This window comes from Sus scrofa, chromosome 9 (assembly GCF_000003025.6).
Source record: "Sus scrofa isolate TJ Tabasco breed Duroc chromosome 9, Sscrofa11.1, whole genome shotgun sequence".
Lineage (NCBI taxonomy): Eukaryota > Metazoa > Chordata > Mammalia > Artiodactyla > Suidae > Sus > Sus scrofa.
In genome coordinates, this window is record NC_010451.4 from 53,028,706 (window position 1) to 53,051,714 (window position 23,009).

The 23,009-nt window shown below is 43.9% G+C and overlaps 1 protein-coding gene across 5 annotated transcripts; it reads left to right on the forward strand.

The window, feature by feature from the left end:
• DDX25 (DEAD-box helicase 25) lies at nt 745-15,383 on the forward strand. Of its 5 annotated transcripts, none has more exons than XM_021063098.1 (12): nt 1,095-1,284; nt 1,894-1,960; nt 2,207-2,251; nt 2,767-2,902; nt 4,445-4,537; nt 4,620-4,722; nt 5,603-5,717; nt 6,990-7,107; nt 10,252-10,489; nt 11,795-11,957; nt 13,964-14,152; nt 15,098-15,383. In XM_021063098.1, exons 1-12 carry the CDS (start codon nt 1,222-1,224, stop codon nt 15,157-15,159), a joined length of 1,392 nt encoding a protein of 463 aa, XP_020918757.1. In that variant the 5' UTR covers nt 1,095-1,221; the 3' UTR covers nt 15,160-15,383. The 5 variants fall into 5 exon arrangements, with proteins under 5 accessions (XP_020918758.1, XP_020918759.1, XP_020918757.1 ...); XM_021063097.1 differs by having other exon boundaries at nt 1,096-1,284; nt 6,930-7,107; XM_021063100.1 differs by lacking the exons at nt 1,095-1,284; nt 1,894-1,960 and adding an exon at nt 749-832 and having other exon boundaries at nt 6,930-7,107.

Consider the following 23,009-nt stretch of genomic DNA (forward strand, 5'->3'; position numbering starts at 1 on the left):
AGGCAGAATCTAGGGCATGCGATAGGATAAGAGTAAAAGATAGGATTAATTCTAGTGTGCTAAAATAACAGAAAAGTAAAATTTTCAAATAGCCGTTATCTTTACATGAAAACTGAAAGAAACTGGCCTGATTTTATAGGTACTTAAATTAGTACAAAGTTGCTCTTGAGAATCAAAAACATTTACAATTAAATTGAATCCACATGAAAAGGCTGAAAAGAAATACGACGATCTCAAACGATTGAGATGTCTGAGAGTGACCAGAGATGGGGAGTCTTGCTTCAGCACCACGGAGAGATCATAACACGGTTTTTGTTAGGACCAGAAATGCTGATCCAGATCTCAAGATTCCAGTTAGAAAACTGGAAGAAAAATAAAGTCCGGTTCTTTTGTCCAAATTTAGCAATCATTAGTGCAAGGAATCGATCTATCTGCAAGGATTACGCAGGTACAGGTGGGAGGTGAAGATTGTACCGAAAGGAAAACCGTTTTCTCCGGAGTACTTTAGCAAGAGGCACCTATCAGAATTAAACTGAAAAAACCAGCCTGTGGAAACATTACAGGTATCCAATAACAGGGACAATAGCTAGAACTTGAACGAGTTTACTTCCTCTCTGCATCTGTCGCATTCGAATGCATTTGTCAGGTGAAACACACCCATTCTGAGTCTCCACTTTCCTATGCAATTCGCTAGGCTTTCTAACACCTTGCAGTGAAGAAACGGAAGTTTGGGGGGTAGGAGGACGCGGGCGTGAGAGCTTGAAGTATGGTGCAGGGATCCTGCCTCACCACCAGGAGACTAATCTGTGGAGAAGATGGTGGGGTAAGAGAGGTAAGACTCTCGAATCTGTGCAAAGACTACTGCCTAAGGCTTACAGTCCTGCTACTGTTGACTTAGCATAGGTCGGCCGCAGGTGTGCTTTCACAGCGATAGCGTCCAGGCCGGGTTTCTAACGCCTGGTGCAGGTAGGGGGCTGATCCAACAGAAACCTTGCTGCAGGAGGATCTCTACAGCCCGCTCCCTCGGCCTGCGCCCCACCCCCCACTCCTCTCCCGACTCCTCCCACTTCCCCAGAGCTCCCGCGCCTGCGCGCGGCGGGTGTTTTCCCTATACCCCCGCGCCGCCCTCAGAAGAAAGATAATTGGCCGCTGGGTGGGGCCCGGCACCGCCTCGCGCCTGGTGTGGTCGCACGTGCTGGGGCGGAAGCCGAGATCACAGCTATGGCGTCGTTACTTTGGGGAGGCGACGCCGGGGCTGCGGAGAGCGAGCGGCTGAACCGCCACGTAACCGCCAATGAGCCGGGGAGGGCAAGGGGGCGGGGGCTAGAACAGCACTCTCAGAGGAAAATGTGCAGGGGAGGGGAAGGGGGAGCCCCGCTAGCGTTTTGGAGTGGGCTGTCAAATGGCAGAGGGGAGATGTGGCAAGGATTTGGAAGAGGCCCACGGGAGAGGCGACCCTGAGAGAAATAAGACCTTTGGTTTGAAAGGGCAAAATGAAGACACCTGCGGGAGGGAAAGCAGCTGGTAACCCCGGCTAGACGCTGAGTTTTCTGCTCTCTTGATTTGACATTGAGCCTCAGTAGCTTCCATCTCATCTACCAACTCGCTTTCTATCTACCATACCTTCTGCTGTGACTCCCAAGGAGTGTCACATTTAGACTAGAGGCTAATAAAGAGGATCTTCATTTACAGGGGCAGCAGAAAGTCTCCAGTTTTAGGATAATTCATATGGGACACCTCTTCCCGAAAGGAATTCATTAATACGTAACATTGCAAAGGAAAAAGTATTGGCATGGTCTTCCCTGCCTCCCCTCTGGCCCCTGTTAGGGGGTAGCACTGGGCTGCTTGATGGCTTGCTTCCTAAGGTTGACTGAAATTTGTATCTTTCAATAGTTTTCAAACCTCATCCACCCCCCGAAGAACCTTCGGGGTATTAAGAATACTACTGTCCCAAACGTAGGTGAGTAAAGCAAACTGGCCTCGACTCATTAAAAAGCATTGCTTTCCTCATGTCCCTGGCAACCTGGGCTCCCTTAATTTAACATTCAAGGCCGACCACTACTTTCACCATCTTTTTACCCACTCCTCCACTGCTTAGTTCTTCCTGATGTGCACTCTATAGAATGAGCAAGGGGAACTGGGACAATACAGTCTACATTTCTGCTTAGCAATTGTCTTTACAGTTGTTTCTCTTCCATCCTTGTAGATGGTTCTGTTAATAACACTGAAGAAGATGATGAAGAAGATGTAGGTAGGAAATAAATTCATTTGCGTGTATTTACTGGCATTCTTTTACTGGTTTCAGTTACTTATGACTTTCACACTGTGAATAATATCTTAATTGGAAAAGAACCATCTGCGGGTCTGTTTTCTTTATGAATATGAATATTAGAAGAAATGTTAACTTAGCAGTGAGGATTATTTCTTTAGAGGAAGTTGAAATCAAATATATGGGAATGGGTTAGGAATTTTCAGCCGGCAAGGAAAAATTAGGTCTGGTGGCAGTGGATATTGTCTTACTTGAGGTTAGAGGCTGGTGTAGCTGCAGAGCATAAGAAACTGGATCCTCATTGGGGAAAAAAAAAAAAAAAAGAATTTTCAGTGCTGTGTCATTCTTTCTAGAACCTTCTTTAAGAAGAAAAATGAGAGTAGGAGCACTTGCTTAATATACAACCACTGAGTGGAAGGAAGCAACTTATTAGATGGCAGTCAGGAGGCTTGACTTTCCCCCTGCAATATCCCTTTTTTCAATCCTTGCTTTTCTAGTGGATTTGGCAGCTAATTCACTCTTAAACAAGTTAATCCGGCAGTCCTTAGTAGAATCCAGTCACCGAGTTGAAGTCTTACAAAAGGATCCCAGCTCTCCACTCTACTCAGTGAAAACATTTGAAGAGCTGCGGCTGTGAGTATTTTTACATCAAGTGTAGGAAATGCCGGAAAACATTGAACAGAACAAACTAATCTGCTAATAATAAAAACCATCTTCATGTTCTAATATTCAATATTCAAATGAGATGTGGACATTTTGCATGCAGTGAAAATACATCTCAAAGAGGAACTCTAGGGCATCTAAACTGTGCAACTTGAGAACATTTTTGATGGTAAAATACTTGAACCTTGCTGGGCTGAGAGGGCTAGATAAGCTAGACACAGCCTTATTGCTGCTTACCACACCAGAACACAGATAGCAGAGATTTTTCATGGCCTGGAGTTCCTGTTGTGGCCAAGCAGGTTAAGAACCTGACATAGGGTCCATGAGGATGCAGGTTTGATCCCTGGCCTTGCTCAAGGGGTTAAGGATCCCGTATTGCCACAAGCTGGGGCTTAGACCTGCAGCTGCAGTTACAATTTGACCCCTAGCCCAAGAACTTCCATATTGCCATAGGTGCAGCCATAAAAAGAAAAAAAAAATTCGTAGCCCAAATATCCTCCCATATCCCTTTGAGATAAGTTACAACTTTTACCTTCCTAATTATGTCTTATTTTAAATGGTATTTAAATGAGTAACTTTTCCAAATGAGTTTGCATTTCCTAGGAGTTTATCAGTTGGCATTAATGAAATGTAATTGTTAACAGAGAGAGTTACTGATACGAACTTATGTAAGGGGTCAGAAATCCAAAATCCCAGTGTCTGTTTTCTAAGTAGAAGGAGAAGCTTACCTGTGATTAAAATTTGGCTGTCAGTAATCTATCTATTAATCTACCAATTAAGCGCATCCAAAATGTGCACATCATTGTGTGGAAGTGTTCCAGCCTACTTCACTTTATTTTCTTTCTAACGTCTATCACAAGACCCCAGGAAAGACGCATTTAAGAATACTGGCTCAGAATGAGATAATGTGTCTTCTGCTCCTTGAGAGAATTGATATAAGAATCACCTAAATTAAATGTCTTCTCTGAAAATTGACATTTTTCATTGATTTAAAAAAGTAAATGGAAGTTCCCTTGTGGCTCAGCAGGTTAAGGATCAGGCGTTGCTGCAACTGTGGCACAGGTCACAACTGTGACTTGGATTGGATCCCTGGCCTTAGGAACTTCCACATGTTGAGGGTGCAGCAAAAAGGAAGGAAGGAACGATAAATTTCACTTAGTTTTCAGCTCATGTGGAAAATATAACTCTCCTGGAAAATCAATATAGTTCTATCAGAATAGTTTTTCCTTTTCCTTTTCTTGATTCAGCAGACAGTCCAATGCCAGGCCCTTATTGCTGTCCTTGGCCTAAGCTTATGACCTAACTTATTATTTTTAGTGGTCCAACTGTACAGGCATGATTGTGTATGTTTGGGAATTGAGGTATAGATTGTATATTTCTAAACTCCTTTTTATATTCAATTGCAAAGTAGCCTAAGTAGAAATGCACCTTTCAGGTTTGTGTTTCTGAGGCTACTGACCAATCACAGGCTTTAAGTATTCGGTTTTTTTTTTTTTTTTTTTTTTTTGACAGAAAGGAAGAGTTACTAAAAGGGATCTATGCAATGGGATTTAACAGACCATCCAAAATTCAAGAGATGGCGCTCCCTATGATGCTGGCACACCCGTGAGTTTCCAGAGTAGTGGTATGCCAACTTGGGAATTTTTAGTCTCATAGTTCGTTTATGCCTATCTCTTCTTTTCTACAGACCACAGAACCTCATAGCCCAGAGCCAGTCTGGAACAGGAAAGACAGCTGCTTTTGTCTTGGCAATGCTAAGCAGAGTTAATGCCTTGGAATTGTTTCCACAGGTAAGGAAAGGCTGAGAGAAAGATGGGAATGCTTGCAATGCCAATGATACTTTAGTAATGGGCACTTTTGCGGCAATGACGCAGTGATATTTGGAATAGACGTGCTTTCATAAAATCATTGAGTGCTGGGCAGCAGTATGGGGCCAGGACTGAGAATACAAGCTTTATAGTTTGGTTCCAATCCCAATCTCTCACTTTACCAGGAACGTCTTAGGCAAGTTAGTAAATCTTTCTGAGTATGTTTTCTTGTCTATAAAGATAACATTCTATGAAGGTATGGATTATAGTTGTTTTGTTCACCCTTGAACCCTAACACTGAGCACAGTTCTTGGCTTATAGAAACCAACCATTAAACATTGAATGAATGAATGGATGAATGCTTGCTTCATAGGATTGTGGTGTAAATTGAGTGAAATAATATACATTTTTAGCACTGTGCTCTAAACAAAATGAGCACCTAGTAGTGACAACTAGATGGCTATAGATCACCTGGTCCCTCTCACTCATTTAGCAGAGGAGGAAAATGAAGCTTGGAGAGGGAAAAGTCACACATAAGATCATAGTTGTCAGTGAGTGACTAAGCAGGGCCTGGAACTGAGCTTGCCCTTCTCTCAGCCTAGTTTCCACTCATGGAAAGTATCTGGTGATCTTTCCCTCTTTCTCCAGCCTGTACTCATCAATTTGTTTGACAAACTGGGAATGCCAGTTTTGGGTGCCCTCAAAGCTGTGGGGAAACAAAAGTTTACAGCAACAAAATATTCTAGTCAATCCAAATCTCCCATTTCACTCTGAGCCTTTTCCTCTATAAATTTTAATTGTATTTCAGAATTGCATGATGACTGTTACGAACCTTTCTCCTTTCCACTTCTCTCCCTCTCAGTGCCTCTGCCTGGCTCCTACTTATGAATTGGCTCTGCAAACTGGCCGTGTGGTGGAACGGATGGGGAGATTCTGTGTGGATGTTCAAGTGATGTACGCCATTCGAGGAAATCGAAGTATGTACCAGCAAGCCAGTCCTGGCTGATATTGTAATTCCTGACTCTACCACTAAGACACGTGGTATATACCTTCTCTGCTTTTTCGCCTCTAAAATGGGGTCTATAATGGCACCTGTATCATAGAGTTGTTACTGGACGAACAGCTAAATGAAATGAAATGAAATAGCTAAAACACTGTGCACACCCTGGCACATGACAATGACCCAGTAAGTGTTAGCTGCATCATTCCCCACATCCCAAAAGAGGATGCTTTTGCCTGTTCTTTTCTGTGAGGCTCAGTTGTTTTGTGCAGAACCACTTTTATTGTTTTCCTTTCTCATTAAAGGATTATATGTGTATAGTGAAAAAAAATCTAAATTGCAGAAACACAGGGAATTCAAAGGTAGAAGTGAAAGTTGTTCTTCCTTTCAAAAACCTATTTCCCAAGACAGCTAAGGTTTTGTTAACAAATCTTTGTTCTTTTGTTTTTGACTGTTTATAAAAATGGGAGCATTTTTTCCCATACTGTTCAAAATCTTACATGTTTGAAACATCTTTCCATGTCAGTACGTATAGCCCCAGCTCATTCTTTTGACTCACTGTGTAATATTCCATCATTTATTTCATGTAACCTGCTGAGTGACATTTTGATTGTTTCCATTTGAGGAAGTAGGGCTTTCATGCTGTGCTAGTGTTTCTATAGGACAATGGCAATGCTGCGGGGGCTTTTCATGTGGTTGTGGGGTGGAATCAAATATGCAACCCTTGGAGTCCCAGTCATGGCTCAGTGGTTAATGAATCTGCCTAGGAACCATGAGGTTGCAGGTTTGATCCCTGGCCTCGCTTGGTGGGTTAAGGATCCGGCCTTGCCATGAGCTGTGGTGTAGGTTGCAGATGCAGCTCAGATCTCACGTTGCTGTGGCTGGGGTGTAGACCTGCAGCTACAGCTGATTAGACCCCTAGCCTGGGAACCTCCATATGCCAAGGGTGTGGCCCTAGAAAAGACAAAAAAAAAAAAAAAAAAAAGGAACCAAATATGTAACACTGTTATCATTACCATAAACCTAAAAACTCTGGAATTTATCCTAAAGCTCTGCAAAATCAAAAACCCACAAAGACCCTCAGGGTTTGCACTGGTAAAACCATTATGAAATACGCTGTGTTGCCAGCATTGTGGACTGTTAGAGTGGTTTGCATCTGAAGGAGGCCTTCAAACCCTTTTCTCCCTAGTTCCCAGAGGCACTGACATCACCAAACAGATTATAATTGGCACTCCTGGGACTGTCCTAGATTGGTGTTTCAAGCGAAAATTAATTGATTTGACTAAGATTCGTGTGTTTGTCCTGGATGAAGCAGATGTGATGATCGACACACAAGGATTCTCAGACCAAAGCATTCGTATTCAAAGGTAATCTTCCCATCCATCCTTTTTTTCCTGGATCTTCTGTCCAGATGAGGGATTTCATTTGTCTGCTGCTTCTAATTGTCTTCACTGCTTATTCCTCACTTCCTTCATCTTTAAAACAAGTTTGGAGAAGCTCCCATTGTGGCTTAGTGGGTTAAGAACCCAATATAGTGTCCATAAAGATGCAGGTTCAATCCTTGGCCTTGCTCAGTGGGTTAAGGATCCAGAGTTGCTATGGCTATGGTGTAGGTTGGCAGCTGCAGCTCTTTGTTTATGCCTAGTCTGGGAACTTCCATATGCTGCAAGTATGACCGTAAAATAAATACATAGATAATTATATTTAAATAAAATAAATAGATAATTAGATTAAAATAGATAAAATAATTAAATAGATAATTAGATTAAAATAAAATAAAACAAATTCTTATGATTTTCACCAGCTCAACAGGTCTTCAGCCTGCTGTAATTTCCTAATTTTTTCAGCTTCTAATCTTTGACTGCTTTGCTTTTGTGCCACAGGATTACAGATCGAAACCATATAGTGGGTCTGCACCAAATTTTGCTAATAGTCTTATATTTCGAGCACAATTCTAAAAAGAATTGATTAAAACTTGATAGTGCTATTGTGAGGACACAGTAACCTGGGATCAGGAGACTAGTGTTCTAGTCCTGATTTTGCCTGTGGATATTAAATAAATCTCAATTTCCTAGGCTCCTCTCCCAGGATCACCAAGAGGCTTAAAATTTAAGATTATCTGGCTAAACCTGAGGTTTACTGTATCAGAATTTCTGGGAGTGGGCTTCAGGAATCTGTATCACTTATTTTTATTTATTTATTTATCTTATTTATTTTTCTTTTGAGGGCTACACCCGCGGCATATGGAGATTCCCAGGCTAGGGGTCCAATTGGAGCTATAGCTGCTGGCCTACGCTACAGCCACAGCAATGCAGGATCTGAGCTATGTCTGTGGCCTACACCACAGCTCACGGCAATGGCAGATCCTTAATCCACTTGAGAAAAGCCAGGGATCGAACCCTTAATCTCATGGTTCCTTGTCAGATTTGTTTCGCTGGACCACAACGGGAACTCCTGAATTTTTCAAATTCAAGTGCCTAAGAGATGTGGGAGTATATTTTGTGTTGCTGTGATTTGACACATCACTTGATGTAGGCATTAAAGTTCCCCCACGTGTTCACCCACAGGATGTTTTACTTGCATCCTCTGAACCAGGAAATGTAACTTCATTCAGTTTCATAGGGACATCAAGGGAAGGATATAGTCATGTGTTTCCCTTTGTATGGTATCACCAAGCTAATTCAGCATCCACTGTTGCCAGCTGAGCACTGGTGTGCTTGGAGGAGACCAAAACCCCTTAGTTTAGAGGTATTGCCTCTCTCAATCTGAATTTGTGTGATTCACTTTCTATATAGGCATCCCTTCTCTGCCACACCTAGTCCCAAACTTGTCCCTTCATTTGTGCAAGATGCTCTGTTTCCATTATTTATCTCTTTAACCCAGTTGAATGTGTCCCTCCATCTGTCACTAAAATAACACAGTCAGGTACCTTTTTCTGTCCTTTTGGATCACACTGGCATTGTCCTCTGTTTCTTTTTCATAGCTTCCTTTTCTTGTGTTAATGGATGTGACATATCCGTAACACCATAAAGGTACATGGATATCTACAGTTATCTCTTGAAGGATATTAATTATAGTATTGAAATTTTTTTCTCAACACCTGTATTACCTGTTTCATTTTGCTTGTTGGCTAGAGTCTCTGTCTTCACGGCAGGCCTTTCCTCCTCATATCTGGTGATACTGGACTAGCCTTTCACACTCTGAGCTGAGGAACTAGAAGGCTTATTGACAGCTCAGTGTGCATGGTTGGGGCTTATAACTTAGAAGCTTTACTTTAATATGATTGTCACCTGGAGGTATGTAATGTCTCTAATTTCCTTCCTGGGACATTCAGTTGCTGGCATCCTGGAAGCAGGGCTGGGGAATGGACTGAGAAGGGTCTACCATTCAGTATGTGTGTTTTTGCTTGATACCCTATTTCAGTGCTCTGCTACCCTCACATTCTACTGAGACTCTTCTGCTTGTACATGCTTAGCTGCCCAAGTAAGGTGGGTCCAGTTACTCCTCATATATGTTTTCAGCCAGCCTTCCTATTTAAAAAATTTTGGCCAAAGATCCAGCAAGACTCCCTTCTTGCCATCCCTTACCAGTAAGTTGATATGTTTAAATAGAGCAGTAAATGAAAGATGCAGAAATCCAGGAAAGATTTAATAGTCAAAAAGGGCTTTCTACTCAAGAGAATATAAAGTAAAATTAGAGTATGTATGTTGGTTGTTCATCTGTACATTGTTCAGTTTTCCTTACTTTTGCTTAAAATACATTAAATCACAGCACTAATAAAAATATAATGCAAATCAGGTGTATAATTTAAAATTTTCTGGAGTTCCCATGTGGCTCAGCAGGTTAAGAATCCAACTAGTATCCATGAGGATGCAGGTTCAATCCCTGACCTCCCTCAGTGGGTTACAGGATCCAGCATTGCTGCAAGCTGCGGTTTAAGTCACAGACACAGCTTTGGTCCTGCATTGCTGTGGCTGTGACATAGGCTGCAGCTCTGATTTGACCCCTAGCCTGAGAACTTCCATATGCTGTGGGTGTGACCCTAAAAAGATAATAAATAAAAATAAATAAGTAAATAAATAAATAAATTTTTCTGATAGCCACCTTAAAAAAAAAGAAACAGGTGAAATTCATGTTATAGTATCTTTTCTTTAACCTGAATATCAAAAATAGCTTCCTAACAAGGAATCAGTGTTAGCAACATAAAAATTATTAATGAGCCCATCTGTCCTAAGAAGAAGATTGGCATGAAAACCTCCAAACCCTCCGGAACACTTACTTACCTAGTCTTCACTCTGGAGCCCCACATTCAGCTTATTCATTTTCCCAAATTCCTGGTGGGAAGGAGGGACTTTACCACAGCATAGTCATTGCTGCAGTGCACACTGGCCCCAGGGCAGGATTCAGGGTTGAGACAGCTGAGGCAGTAGGCATCAAGTGCTGGAAGCTGCCCCCAGGAGAGTGACAGGCATGGCAGCCGGGTGATGGCCTTCCTCTGCCCTCTCTTACAGAGCTTTACCCTCTGGGTGCCAGATGCTCCTCTTTTCAGCGACCTTTGAAGACTCTGTGTGGCAGTTTGCTGAGCGAATCATTCCTGACCCTAATGTGATAAAGTTACGAAAAGAGGAGCTGACCCTGAACAACATCCGACAGTATTATGTATTGTGTGGGAATAGGAAAGACAAGTATCAAGCTCTGTGCAACATCTATGGAGGCATCACCATTGGCCAGGCCATCATCTTCTGCCAGGTAATCCTGAGCTCGTCTTCCTCATGCCCAGACCTCCCTGCAGGCAGAGGCAGGGGCAGTAAGACTAGTAAGTGCCATAGAGCTGGGCACCATGGTCTCAGCACTTTTTGTATATTATGCTGTTTAATCTTCAGAGCAATTCTGAGTGGAAATTGTCTTTGTTTTAGGGGTAAAACTTAGAAAGGTTAAGTAATGGAATAGGTCTTCAATGTGAACAGAGGGCATCCTTCTTTTAGAAGGATTGCTTCTAACATTTCCCCATTTAGGTTGATGTGTATCATAGGGTTTTCATAGATACACATCAGGTTAAGAATATTATTTTCTCAGAGTTCCTAACCCAACCTGGAGTTAAAAACCCGACTAGTACCCATGAGGATGTGGGTTCAATCCCTTGCCTCTCAGTGGGTTAAGGATTGGGCGTTGCCATGAGCTGTGGTGTAGGTTACAGATGCAGTTCGGATCCTCAGTTGCAGTGGCTGTGGTATAGGCAGTTCCGATTTGAACCCTAGCCTGGGTACTTCCATATGCCTCAGGTGGTGCGGCCCTTTAAAAAAAAAAAAAAAGAGAGAGACAGAGACAAAAAGAAAATTCTTTTCTCTTCCTAACTTACTTACTATGAGCAAGGTAACCACTCAATTACTCACTATTAATAGCCTCTTATGTTTCTTTTCATATTTACTTTTCTTATCTGACGTTTTTCATGTTCTCATCTTGGTTGTATTTTCTCATTACCATGTGGCCACCAGCAGCTCCACAAGAGTGGGATCTCACCTGTCTCACTGACCTGCCTGCCCCACCCACCCCATACCCCCAACACAGGACAGCCCTGGAAACGCACTTGTAAAGGAAAGCTCAGCTCTGCCCAACCAGACCAGCCATGTAACCTTGAGCAGATTGCTTAGTGGTTTTAAGCTCTGAGTTTATTTTTTAGTTTTTTAAATGACATTGGGTATCTACTTCATCGAATTATTATGAAAGCAGCTGAGCATGATGCAGGTAAAGGCTTTAGCAAGGTTAACATTATCAGGTTACCTCATTTGTGGTCAGACAACCAGGAGGGGTGGGCAAGTGCCTTATTCTGTTTCATGGCTGAGAAGCTGAGCTCTGACAGGTGGAGAGGATGTGACCGTTAGAAGCACTGGGGGTGGGGGGTGGGGAGGGAGAATTCCCTGTCACATTCAAAGGTCCTTCTAGGCAGAACTCCTCTGCAGCCCTCCTGGCTCCCCTGCCTGCAGACATGAGCGCTGCACACACAGCCAGGCTGCTTTAACTTGGGTGCTGTGCTGGGTTTTGATTTTCATGCAGACTCGTCGAAATGCCAAATGGTTGACTGTGGAGATGATGCAGGATGGCCACCAAGTGTCTTTGTTAAGCGGAGAGCTGACTGTGGATCAGCGAGCTGCCATCATTCAGAGGTTTCGGGATGGAAAGGAGAAAGTTCTTATAACGACCAACGTCTGTGCTAGAGGTGTGTGTGTGTGCGCGCGCGCGTGTGTGCGAGCCCGCGAGCACTCTTAAGGTGAAGTTTATTGAGGTTCCATTTACAATGAAAATTCACTCTTTTTAAGGATATGGTTCAGTGAGTTTTAGCAAACAAATATAGTCACATGCCCATCACTGTAATCAAAATACGGAACATTTCCATTTCCCCTCCAAGTTGCCTTACACTCCTTTGCAAATCAGTTTCTGCAACTAATGGCCCCTGACAACTACTGACCAAATTTCTCTGTATTTTTGTTTCTTCCAAAATGATATATAAGTTAAATCATATGATTAGTAGCCTTTGTGTCCACCTTGTTCCACTTGACATAACACTTTGGGATTCATCAGTGTTGTTACATGTATCAGTGGGTCTTTCCGTTTTACTGCTAAGTAGTGTTCCACTGACTGTGTGTGCCACGGTTCATCCATTCACCAGATGATAAACATTTGGATTGTTTACAGCTTGGGGCTGTCTTGAATAAAGCTGTAATAAACATTCATGTATAGGGTTTATGTAGACATATGTTTTCATTCTCTTGGGTGAATACCTAGGAATAGGATTTCTGGGTCATATGGCAAGTGTATATTTAGCTCTGCAGGAAACCGCAAAACTCTTTTCCTAAAGTGGCATCTTGCATTTCCACCAGCAATGCAGGAGAGTTCCGATTGTTCTGCATCCCTGTCAGTAACTGGTATTGACACTCTTTTTTCATTTGAACCTTTCTAGTAGATGTATGTGGTGTCTTGTGTTTTTAACTTGTGTTCCCTAATGACTCATGATGTTGGTCATCTGTGAGGTGTTTTTAATTTTAAACCTGTTATCTACTGGGAAAAAAAATCTTTGTTTTTTCAAGTGGACTGCCTTCCTACCCTTCTCATTCCTCCTGTCTCCTTGCCCCATTCTCAAACCATGTTTCCTAATTTATTGCTAGTTCTACAGATGGAACTGAGGACCAGCCATGAGTGCTGAGCTTGGCACTTTGGAGGAGGAGCCTGGAAAATGATGAGGTTCCTACCACTCGAGAGTTCACTGCCTCGGCTCCTGACTCTCTAGACCAGCACTCTCCAGTAGACATTTTTGCATTAATAGAAGTCTTCTGTTCTGTGCTGTCCAGTTGGCAGCCACTAGCCATATATGGTGGCTATTAAGTGCTTGGAGTGTGCCTAGTGTGGCTGAAGAGTTGGATTTCTAATTTGAATTAATTTAAATAGCCAACATGAGGCTAATGGTTACCATATTGAACAGCACCACTCTAGACCCCATAGGAAAGAGGGCACAAAATGCTCCAGAGTCAAAGCAGAGTGCAAGGAGGACAAGGATTATGCCCCAGAGAGCTATTAATATTGGGGGATGGAAGCATTGAACTAGCACAGAAGTCTTCCTGGGGAACATGAGACGTGAAAGGTGTTGAAGGAAAAGGAGAATGCAGTTTGATGAGAGTTTACAGTTTCTCTGGGAAGTGGCAAGACTCTGACTACAGTGTTGAATTTGTCAGTCAGGAGGGAAAGAGAAGCAACTTAAGGGAGCTTGGAAGTCTTGAGTTGTTTGTACTTTATCTTTTGGGCAGTTGGACAACACAAGTGTTCTGGACATTGCTGCAGTGATCATGGTGAGGGATTAAAGGGGCAGGAGAAGAGAGGCTGGGGGTGGAAGGTGGGGGGGACCAGTCTGGAAATTGTTGTAACCATTGAGACAACAGATAAAACGACCTGACCAGAGGAATGGCCAGGGAATGGGATGGAGCTGGGGCTGCGTGGGGGTGGGGGAATGGGGACGTGAGACTGAGGGGCTTCTACTGACTCTTATCTAGCATCATAGATATACATACTGTGCAAACTGCCTGACCAATGGACCTGTTTCAGTTGTGTAAAAGCAGGTTTGATCTATAAATCGTGTCTAATAAATGAGAATTCCCTTGGCAAATGTGGTTCTTGAATAGCTGTGTCCTAAGGAAAAAGTTGCAGGACTCTGCAGTGTCCACCTTCTTCTAGGGATTGATGTGAAGCAGGTCACAATTGTTGTGAACTTTGACCTCCCTGTGAACCAAGCAGAGGAGCCAGACTATGAGACCTACCTCCACCGCATCGGGCGGACAGGCCGCTTTGGGAAAAAAGGCCTTGCCTTCAACATGATCGAGGTGGATAAGCTGCCCCTGCTGATGAAGATCCAGGACCACTTTAGTGAGTAGCACCCTTGTGGTCAGAGCTGTGTGCCTGCCCTTGTTGACAGTGACCAAGTGTGTCCCTGAGTCTCATGATAGGATGGGGGTGGGGCAGAAGCCATGGAGTAGGAGGCTTCTAATTCTCAGTGCCAGAGTTCTCACATGAGACACAGGATTCAATCATATGTGGTAGTTACAGAAAAATGGGGAAATCAAACGGAATTAATACAGGCTCAGGAGTTCCTGTCATGGCTCAGCAGTAACCCGACTATTGTACATGAGGACGCAGGCTCAGTCCCTAGCCCTGTTCAGTGGGCTAAGGATCCAGTGTTGCCATGAACTGTGGTGTAGGTTGCAGACGCGGCTCGGATTCTGAATTGCTGTGGTGTAGGCCGGCAGCTACACCTCCAATTGGATCCCTAGCCTGGGAACTTCCTAATACCATGGGTACAGCCCTAAAAAGACCCCCCCAAAAAAGGTTTGTAGACTGACTGCGCACCCTTTGGGGAAGATGATTAAGCACTCCTGTGTTAGGAGGGATGGGGGCAGAGAAAGAACCCTTAAGGTCCCTGTTGCTAAACAAAGCTCCCTGTTGCCATCCCCACCCCCCCACCCCCATGTATACACCCCCTTCACTGCTCAGCTCAGTCAGTCCCCTTCCCTGGCTCCCCTCACTGCACTCTGGCCTTTTTTCTGTCCCAGGGTATCTAGGCCTATTTTCTTGTTTGGTGCACTGATGCTGTTGGCATTAGTATTGGTATTAGTATTAGTATTAGTATTAGTATTAGTATTAGTATTAGTATTACTTGGATACCATCCCTTCCTTATCTAATCTGGAGAGGATCCCTATCCCCATGCTTTTCCATCGAGGTGTCACTGTCTTCAGAATGTAATGTAACTGGACAGAATGAAATCTCATTTAGGCCCTGGAATAAGACAATTCTATTCTCTTTTGTTCTTTTAGACAGCAATATTAAGCAACTTGATCCTGAAGACATGGATGAAATTGAAAAGATTGAATATTGAAGACAGAACTTTATCCTTTAAAAGTATTCTGGTTTATGTGAGAATGTCCCAGTAGGTTTTGAAGGTAATTTTTTATGTTGAGCCTTTTCAACATGAAACTGTCATATGTGGCAAAATAAATGTCATGGTAGCCTTAGTTTTAAGACCTGAGGTCTTTTGAACTAAATCGATGTGAAAGCACTTGATCCTTTTGAATAAAAAAGCAAGATTATTTCTCATTCTAATCTTTTCACAGGTCAACACCTTTGTGAGGGCTACTGGGATGTTTGGGGATTTAGTTTATAGCATCTGAGCAGATCCTGCCTCTTGTGAGCATTTCACAGCACCACGAGATGGCAGTAGAATGTCACTGTTTTTGGAACTTGAGTTGGTCCAGCAAGTGAAAAGCAAAACCTCTTCAGACTCTCAGACTGCCCCTTCCAGTTCCAGTGTCTTCCCTGCCCCTCCCCACCCCTCCCCACACATATCACACTCTTATGTGTAAGTGCAGGGGAAAACCTTTACAAAGTAAAACAATTTGGAAGAGAGAACATTTTGCTTCTTTTTTAATGTTTCAGCCGACATACAGATTTCAAAATATTTTTCTATTTTACTTCTTCATGCCTTCAAATTAGAGAAGATTTAATCCAGCATCAGTTATTTAATAGTCTCTGAAAATGTGGTTTTATTATAGGTGTTCCTTAAAAAGCAGATAGTGGGGGCGGGGCGAAGCTGCTTGCCTTTGTTAAAGAGGGAGCATTCAGGGAGCCAAAAGGTTTTGCTTTTAAGAACTTAAAGGGATATCTAAGAATCCTGGGCGTTTTCCTGCAAGTCGCATTGAGATGCTTCTCATTCCTCACATTGGCTACTAAAAAGTGAAATATGGGCTTGAGAAAACGGGGAGAAATTGATCCTCTCCCAGAAAGCCTGAGCATGTCTTGCAGCCCACAACCAGAGCTCAGGTCCCAGCTCTGTCACACCAGACTGCCACCAGAAGCTTCGGTGAAAGTACCTGCCATCCCGGCATAGGGGGATGTTTCTGGCATATCTCTTGATATTCCACGTGCATGTCACCCTACCCATGTTTTATCCCTGTGAAATACATGGAAATTGTGCAGCTTCTCACTCCACACCGGATATTTATTGTGCATCCTTATGGCAAACACCAAGGAAGAGAGATGAATAAGAGGACACAGTCATTTCAGAACAAAGAGCAGAGAATCAGAATAAGCCAGTGTGATTTCAGTAATGAGCTTTGCTTGAGGAATGGGCACAGAAGAGACACCCCAACACCATCAGGCAGGCATCCCAGAGGAGAAGACACCCTGCATCTCCTTTTGCAAGAGAGAACCTAAGTTGCCTGGTACTTAGTACCCCCTTGCTGTCACCTAATGTAGGTCCACTGAGGCAGTGTTCCAGATCCGGCTCATTGCCAGAATTACCTGGAGAATTTGGGAAAATATAGCTTTCTTCCCCATACTGTACACAGAAGACTAGACTCTTAGGGAAGAGCCCAGAAGTACAGTTACAAAAGGGAGCTGAAAACATAGGTAAAGCACCAGATCCTAGGAACCACTGACTCAGGAAGGAGGCACTGGGGCAAAGAGAAGTCCTCAAGAGCAGACTCTATAAAATGTGGAGCCTCCACCTCGGAAGGTCCACCCACCTTCTCCTAATTCTATATCTGCCTTCCTCTCTGGGCTGTGATCAGCTTGTCCACTCAATACCCAGCAGCCAGCACAGCACTCAGCATATCATAGGCATTCAGTGGCACTTGTTCTGTTAATAGTCTCTTGCCATTTCGTCATTCACCAACTTTCTTCCCTGATGTTTTCCATTGTAGTTTTGAACCCCAATCATATGGCACAGGGTCAGTAAGCACAGGAAGTGTATCAAGATATTTCGTTCTCTCTTACTACTTGGGAATCGAGTTGGACTTTGCATCATAGTCAGCCGAGCACTGGGGTCTCCTGAGTAAGACATGACCACTTCCCTTACCATTCAGCACTCCAGTGGAATCTCTGCCATTACCCTCACAGAGGTCTTCAGTGGTTTCCATTTAGCAGCTGTTTCCACAGAGTCTGCAAACAGTGGGCATCCCTCCCCTTCCCCTCTGACCCTCTCCTCACTTCCCTTTGTCTCGCCACCTAGGCGGCAGAAAGCCATCCGTGTTCTGTGTGCCTCACAGCTGTCTTCACACTAACTGTCCAGTATAGAAAGTCAACATCCCAAGGCTGTTTTGCAGGGCACAGCCCCTTCCTCAGAACTGCCAGCATCTTCACATCTTCGGGCTGGGCTGGGCCAGGCCAGGGTGGTCCCTCTCTGTCGATGCCTGCCTGAGAAAGAGTAAATGGAGGAACTGGGAACAGCCAGTTGATTCCAGTGCATCTGTGAGCTGGGTTAATCAGCTGTGTATTACTTGGCACCAGATATTAAACCAAATCCATTAGGTTTATCTTGGCCAGCCTCAGACTGCGAACATATTGAAATTCCCGATTACGTAGAGCAGGGCCGGGATTTCCAGTGGGAGCTGTGAGTGAACACCTCGCCGCCGGGGGCATGGGTCCTGGATGGTAGGTGCTGGACCTGAGGCAAACGTGTGGTCCTAGTCTGGTAGGATGTCTGACAGCCCTTCTCAGGAGGGGCTGAGGAAGTGTTGATGCTCCCAGCAAAGCCCAGGCCTTGGGAGAGTTGTGGCAGCCTCTGCATGTGTGGTCAATTCTGGAAAGTCCCAGAGGATTGCTGGGGGGATGGATGATCTCCCTTCCCAGACAAGACCCCGGGGAGTGGAGCCAGTTGTGTCCAGCCTTGTTCTGTTCTTGGTCCTTGAGAGGTTCAGTCTCCTTCCTTTGGACTCAGTGGGGGCCCAGGTCAGAGAGAGGGCCCAGGTGAGACAGCACGGCTGCTCGGGTGGATGCTTCAGGGGGGTCCAGGACAAGGGGCTCTCCGTGGGCCTGTGCTTCTTTGCCTTCTGAACTCAGGGGCCTTTCTACTGCTGTCCAGACAGCCCAAAGGGCGCATTAGTTTTCCCAAGGGACTAACGGAAGAGTCAGGTCCTCTTAAATCCTACCCCCACTTCACCCTCCTCCATTCTCAAGGGAATCACCATGTGTCCTGAAGACTCTCATGATATTGTAACCCACAGACGATGACATATCACAGCCTTGCTGTGTGCTGCAGGGAACACCAGCTTTCTGTTTTGGGAACAATCCAGAAAGAACACCCCAGCATCTTCTGGCCCTTTTTTACCCATGGCTGAGAGAAGGGGTGGTGTTCTCTGTTCTCCCTCCCATCCGCTGATGCCCCCTCCCCCACAACAGACATGGAGTTCCCACTGTGGAGCAACACCAGGGTGCAGGTTTGATCCCTGGCCTGGCACAGTGGGTTAAAGAATCCAGAGTTGCTGCAACTGCGGCAAAATTCACAACTGCAGCTCAGGTCTGATCTTTGTCCCGGGAATTCCATATGCTGTGGAGCAGCCAAAAAAAGGAAAAAGAAAAAAGAAAAAAAAGAAACACTTAGCTCCCCACCCTCCCCCAAAAAACAGCAGACATTTCATTTCCTCTGATTTCTGGAAGCCAGAAAGTCCAAAATCAGGGTGCAGCAGGGATGGCATCTAGTGAAGTGAGGACTCTTTTCTGCCCACTCACAGTGTCCCCAAGTGGCAGGGAGGGCAGGCCTACACATCTATCTGGTGTCTCTAATGCCAAAGCCCCACTGTGGGGGCCTCCCCCTCATGGCCTAATTACCACCCCAAAGCCTCATCTCCAAATACTATCACATGGTTGGGAAGTGGGCAGTGGTTAGGGCTTCAACATAGGACTTTGGGGTGAGGGACAAACATTATGCCCTGTCTACCAAATAATACTTGACAATCTATCATTTTAGAGTTTAGGTGGAGTTGAAGCACCACTATCTATTTTCTGAAAGAATTTTCTAAATGAGAATCTTTATAGATCTAGACAACTGCCTATTGCACTTTTCTTTGGGGATTCATCTTTTCCCGTAATTTATTTTCTGGTCACTAGAATAGCTGTGAGTTTCTACATTCCCATTTCTACAATACATTTGTCATAAATGGGGAGAGTCATTTTGTGCTCAATGCTTTTCTTCTGTTGGGAAGGTGATCCAGTCTCAGTTCCTTTTTGTAATTTGTGACCTGAAAATCCCAGTTGGAAGGAAGCGATTGAGAAGGAAGCCCTGCTTTGTGAGAAGGTAGGAGGGGTGGCCTGTGCAGCAGCCTCAGGCATGGCTGAGAAGACAGAGCCTGCACAGGCTGCTCTGCAAGGTGGTGAGCTCCCCACTCATGGGAACATTCAATCATTTGGAAGCATCCATTACCCTTACTTGGGATGGATGCTGTAGTTCTGGTTCTTGAATTAGCCGAAAGTTAAATATGATAAAATGATCTCTGAGTCTCCGGCCTTTCTAAAACAGCACGTTTCCAGGACCCCACACAGCCGAGCTCCACCCACAGAAGAACATGAGCCACGGGATCTTTGCCCAGAGGAAGACTCTCTCCCACTAACGAAAAGAAAATGCAGCAGTTAACTACTAACTGCACCCTGTCCTAACTTTCAGATTCATTGGCTTCCCTGTGTGGCCATCTCATTACATTTTTCTTCATCAGCTTGTGCAGAATGTGGATCATTTTAAATTTACTATTTACACAATAAAAGCCATAAAACAGCAAACAAAAGAGGTAGGGGGAAATTATCACAAATCTCATTGCTTCATCCTAGCACTTACTGTCTTGAAAGAGTCCTTTTTATCTTAATGTGTTTATTTGTAGTTAATCATAGTGCATATATGTTATCATGTCCTCTTATTTGAAATATTCCAGGGTTTTTTCATGTTGCTACCTGGTCTTTGGAATAATAATAATAATAGACCATGGAGTTCCCATCGTGGCTCAGTGGTTAACGAAGTCAACTGGCATCCATGAGGACACAGGCTCCATCCCTGGCTTCACTCAGTGGGTTAAGGATCTGGTGTAGCCATGAGCTGTGGTGTAGGTCATAGATGTGGCTTGGATCTGGCATTGCTGTGGCTGTGGTGTAGGCTGGCGGCTGCAGCTCCAATTAGACCCCTAGCCTGGGAACCTCCATATGCCATGAGCGCAACACTAAAAAGACATTATAATAATAATAATAATAATAATAATAGACCAGGAGTTCCCATTGTGTCAAAGTAGAAACGAATCTGACTAGGAACCATGAGGTTGCGGGTTCTATCCCTGGCCTCGCTCAGCGGTCAGGGATCTGGCGTTGCCGTGAGCTGTGGTGTATGTTGCAGACATGGCTCAGATCTGGCGTTGCTGTGGCTGTGGTGTAGGCCGGCGGCTACAGCTCCGATTAAATCCCTAGTCTGGAAACCTTCATGCGGCCCTAAAAAGACAAAAAAACAAACAAACAAACAAAAAAACACCAATAATAATAATAATAATAATAGACCAGATTATCCTATCATGTGAATAAAACACAATGCATATTACTATGCTGGCTGAACACTTATGTGGTGTCCAATTTTTCAACATTAAAGATAATGCTGCAGCAAATCTTCTTGCCCAATATTTTGATTTATCCTTAGAGATGTTATGTTTGAGTATTAGGTCAGAAAATAGCATTTTTATGGCTTTTGATAGGTAGTGTCAAATTCCTTCCAAAGGCCATGACTACCCCAGTTTATATTACCCCACTGATTTCACCTCACCTATCCAGCAAGTGATTCCCTTTTAAAATTGCTTGGTAACTTTTTCTGGTTTATAGTTTTCTCAGTATGAAGTTGAAATTTTATTTTATTTATTAATTCATTTATTTTTGATGTATGGTTCATGGCTCGAAAAACATCTGTGGTGTCTTTTGCCCTTTTTATGAGATCTTAATATCATCCTTATGACGTTCTGTGAAATATACAGACAAATTGATTTTTTCCAAATAAAGATACTTCGTAGTGAACATCTAATTTCCTAGTTTGCCCTTTTTATCTGTACTATGGCTTTTACACACAAATTTACCTAACTTTTTGTAGTGAAATATATCAATAATTTTGTAGGTTTGTCTGCTGTTTCTAGAATGTTAGCTCTGCTCTAGGAAACGTTCAATTTTACTCTTGATTATTAATTATTGTGATTTTATCTTTAACAGAGATATTTGACTTTCATTCTGAAATTTATTCTAGTGTGAGGTATATCAAGTTGGTTACATTTTCCCTTTTTTAAAAAAAGCTATTGACTAATTCCAATACCACGTCTTGAGAAATCTTTCTTTTTCCATTTTCTTCTGCTATCTTCTTTATCATATTGAACTTCTACAACCTACACACATAGAATAGGATTCTGAGTACTTACTTAATTCCAGCTCATTCTTGTCCCAGTGCTACCATTTTAAATATTATCATTATATAATATTTTAATTTAAGAACTTGATCCTCCTCTTGGCTATTTTAATTCTAATTTTTTAAAAATAATCCTTCCCGGTTTTATTCTTTAAGATTAATTTTAGATCCATTTTCTCAACTTCCAAAAACCCCTCTGAATTTTTATCTGCATCCATGTGGCAGTAATAATTTAGTCACTCCATACATTAATTTGTGAAGAATTGATTTCTTTACAGTATTGAATCATATGGTAGTACTTTCCTGTCACAAAAGAGTCAGGAGGCGCACTTGGAACCAAGACACAAGGAAATGGGCATGGATAGCCTGGGCCAGGGGGCTGTGACCACGAGGTGGAGGGGTGGGAGTGAGGGGTCTCTCTGGGTGTCTCTGGCTTGGCTTGGGCCACACATGCCCACCTGCCTACTTGTCTGCCAGAGCACATTCAGGTGAGGAACGAGCAATGGGCCCATGGGGTCGGAGACCTGGGTTCTAGCCCCACCTAGAGTATTTCTAGCTCATTCTGTGCCAGACAAAGCCATCCTCCTGCCATGGCCTCATCCCCAAGGTCCCTTCCAGCTTTGAAATCCCTCTTCGTGGGGGCAGAGGAGGTGGGGTGCAGGAAAGCAGAGATCCTTCCTAACTCATCCTGCACCCAGCCCAGCGCCTCCTCCCCACATCCCTGTCCCATCCCTCCAGGAAGAAGAAAGAAGAAGGAATTTTGTGTTGCCCCAGTTCACAGAAGAGTTTTGTCCTGGTCCATCTGTTCAGAACACCCTCTCAGAGGCTCGAATGTGAACAGAAACCACCAGGGAGCGTGCAAAGCTGTGGCTCTTAGTCATAGATCTGGGTGGCAGTGATGCCCTTAGTCTGAAGAGCACATTTGTGTAGCGAAGTTCTAGAACACAGATCTGGTGGAACTTCTTGACCTAAAAAGAAGGGGAAGTAGAAGGTGGGGGTGAGGGGGGCAGTGCCTGGAGTCCTGGTCACAATTATGCTTTAAAAGTATGTGGGAGACAAGAAACTTGGAAATAAAACCATTTGACACATTATAGGGATGGTGAGATTGAGAGTGACTTTCTTCTACATGGTTGCCGCTTTTGAGTATTTGCAAAGAATCCACACTCTAAAGAACTCTCTCAGTGAAGGAAAAACAAAAGCAGTTCTTGGTCCCGCAGCCACACAGGGCTGGCTGGGCCACAGCGCTCGTTGTCCCCTTCCCTGAGTGACTGCACTCCTGAGGTAAGATTTCTCTCTGGCTGGGAGGTTTTCAAAATCTTTTCCAACAGCCTGCATGAGTTTGCTCTAGTTTAGAAGCATTTGAGGTGTAGCCAGAGCCCAGAGAGTCAAGTGTGACAAACCGCCCACCTCTCATGCAGATGCAGCCTTTATGGATGTAGAAAAATCCCTGGTTCCCCTTTGGGGTTAACCACAGCCAGGCCAGGTGATCAGGATGCCCTCCCCCTCCCTCCCCCATCCCCCAAAAGCGCTCAGAA

Bases quoted from the DNA above. Each gene is read 5' to 3' on its own strand.
- DDX25 (XM_021063097.1), top strand. From the start codon at position 1,222: ATGGCGTCGTTACTTTGGGGAGGCGACGCCGGGGCTGCGGAGAGCGAG. The intron at 7,108-10,251 runs GTAATCTTCCCA...CCTCTCTTACAG, and splicing joins CAAAGCATTCGTATTCAAAG to AGCTTTACCCTCTGGGTGCC. The intron at 11,958-13,963 runs GTGTGTGTGTGT...ACCTTCTTCTAG, and splicing joins GACCAACGTCTGTGCTAGAG to GGATTGATGTGAAGCAGGTC.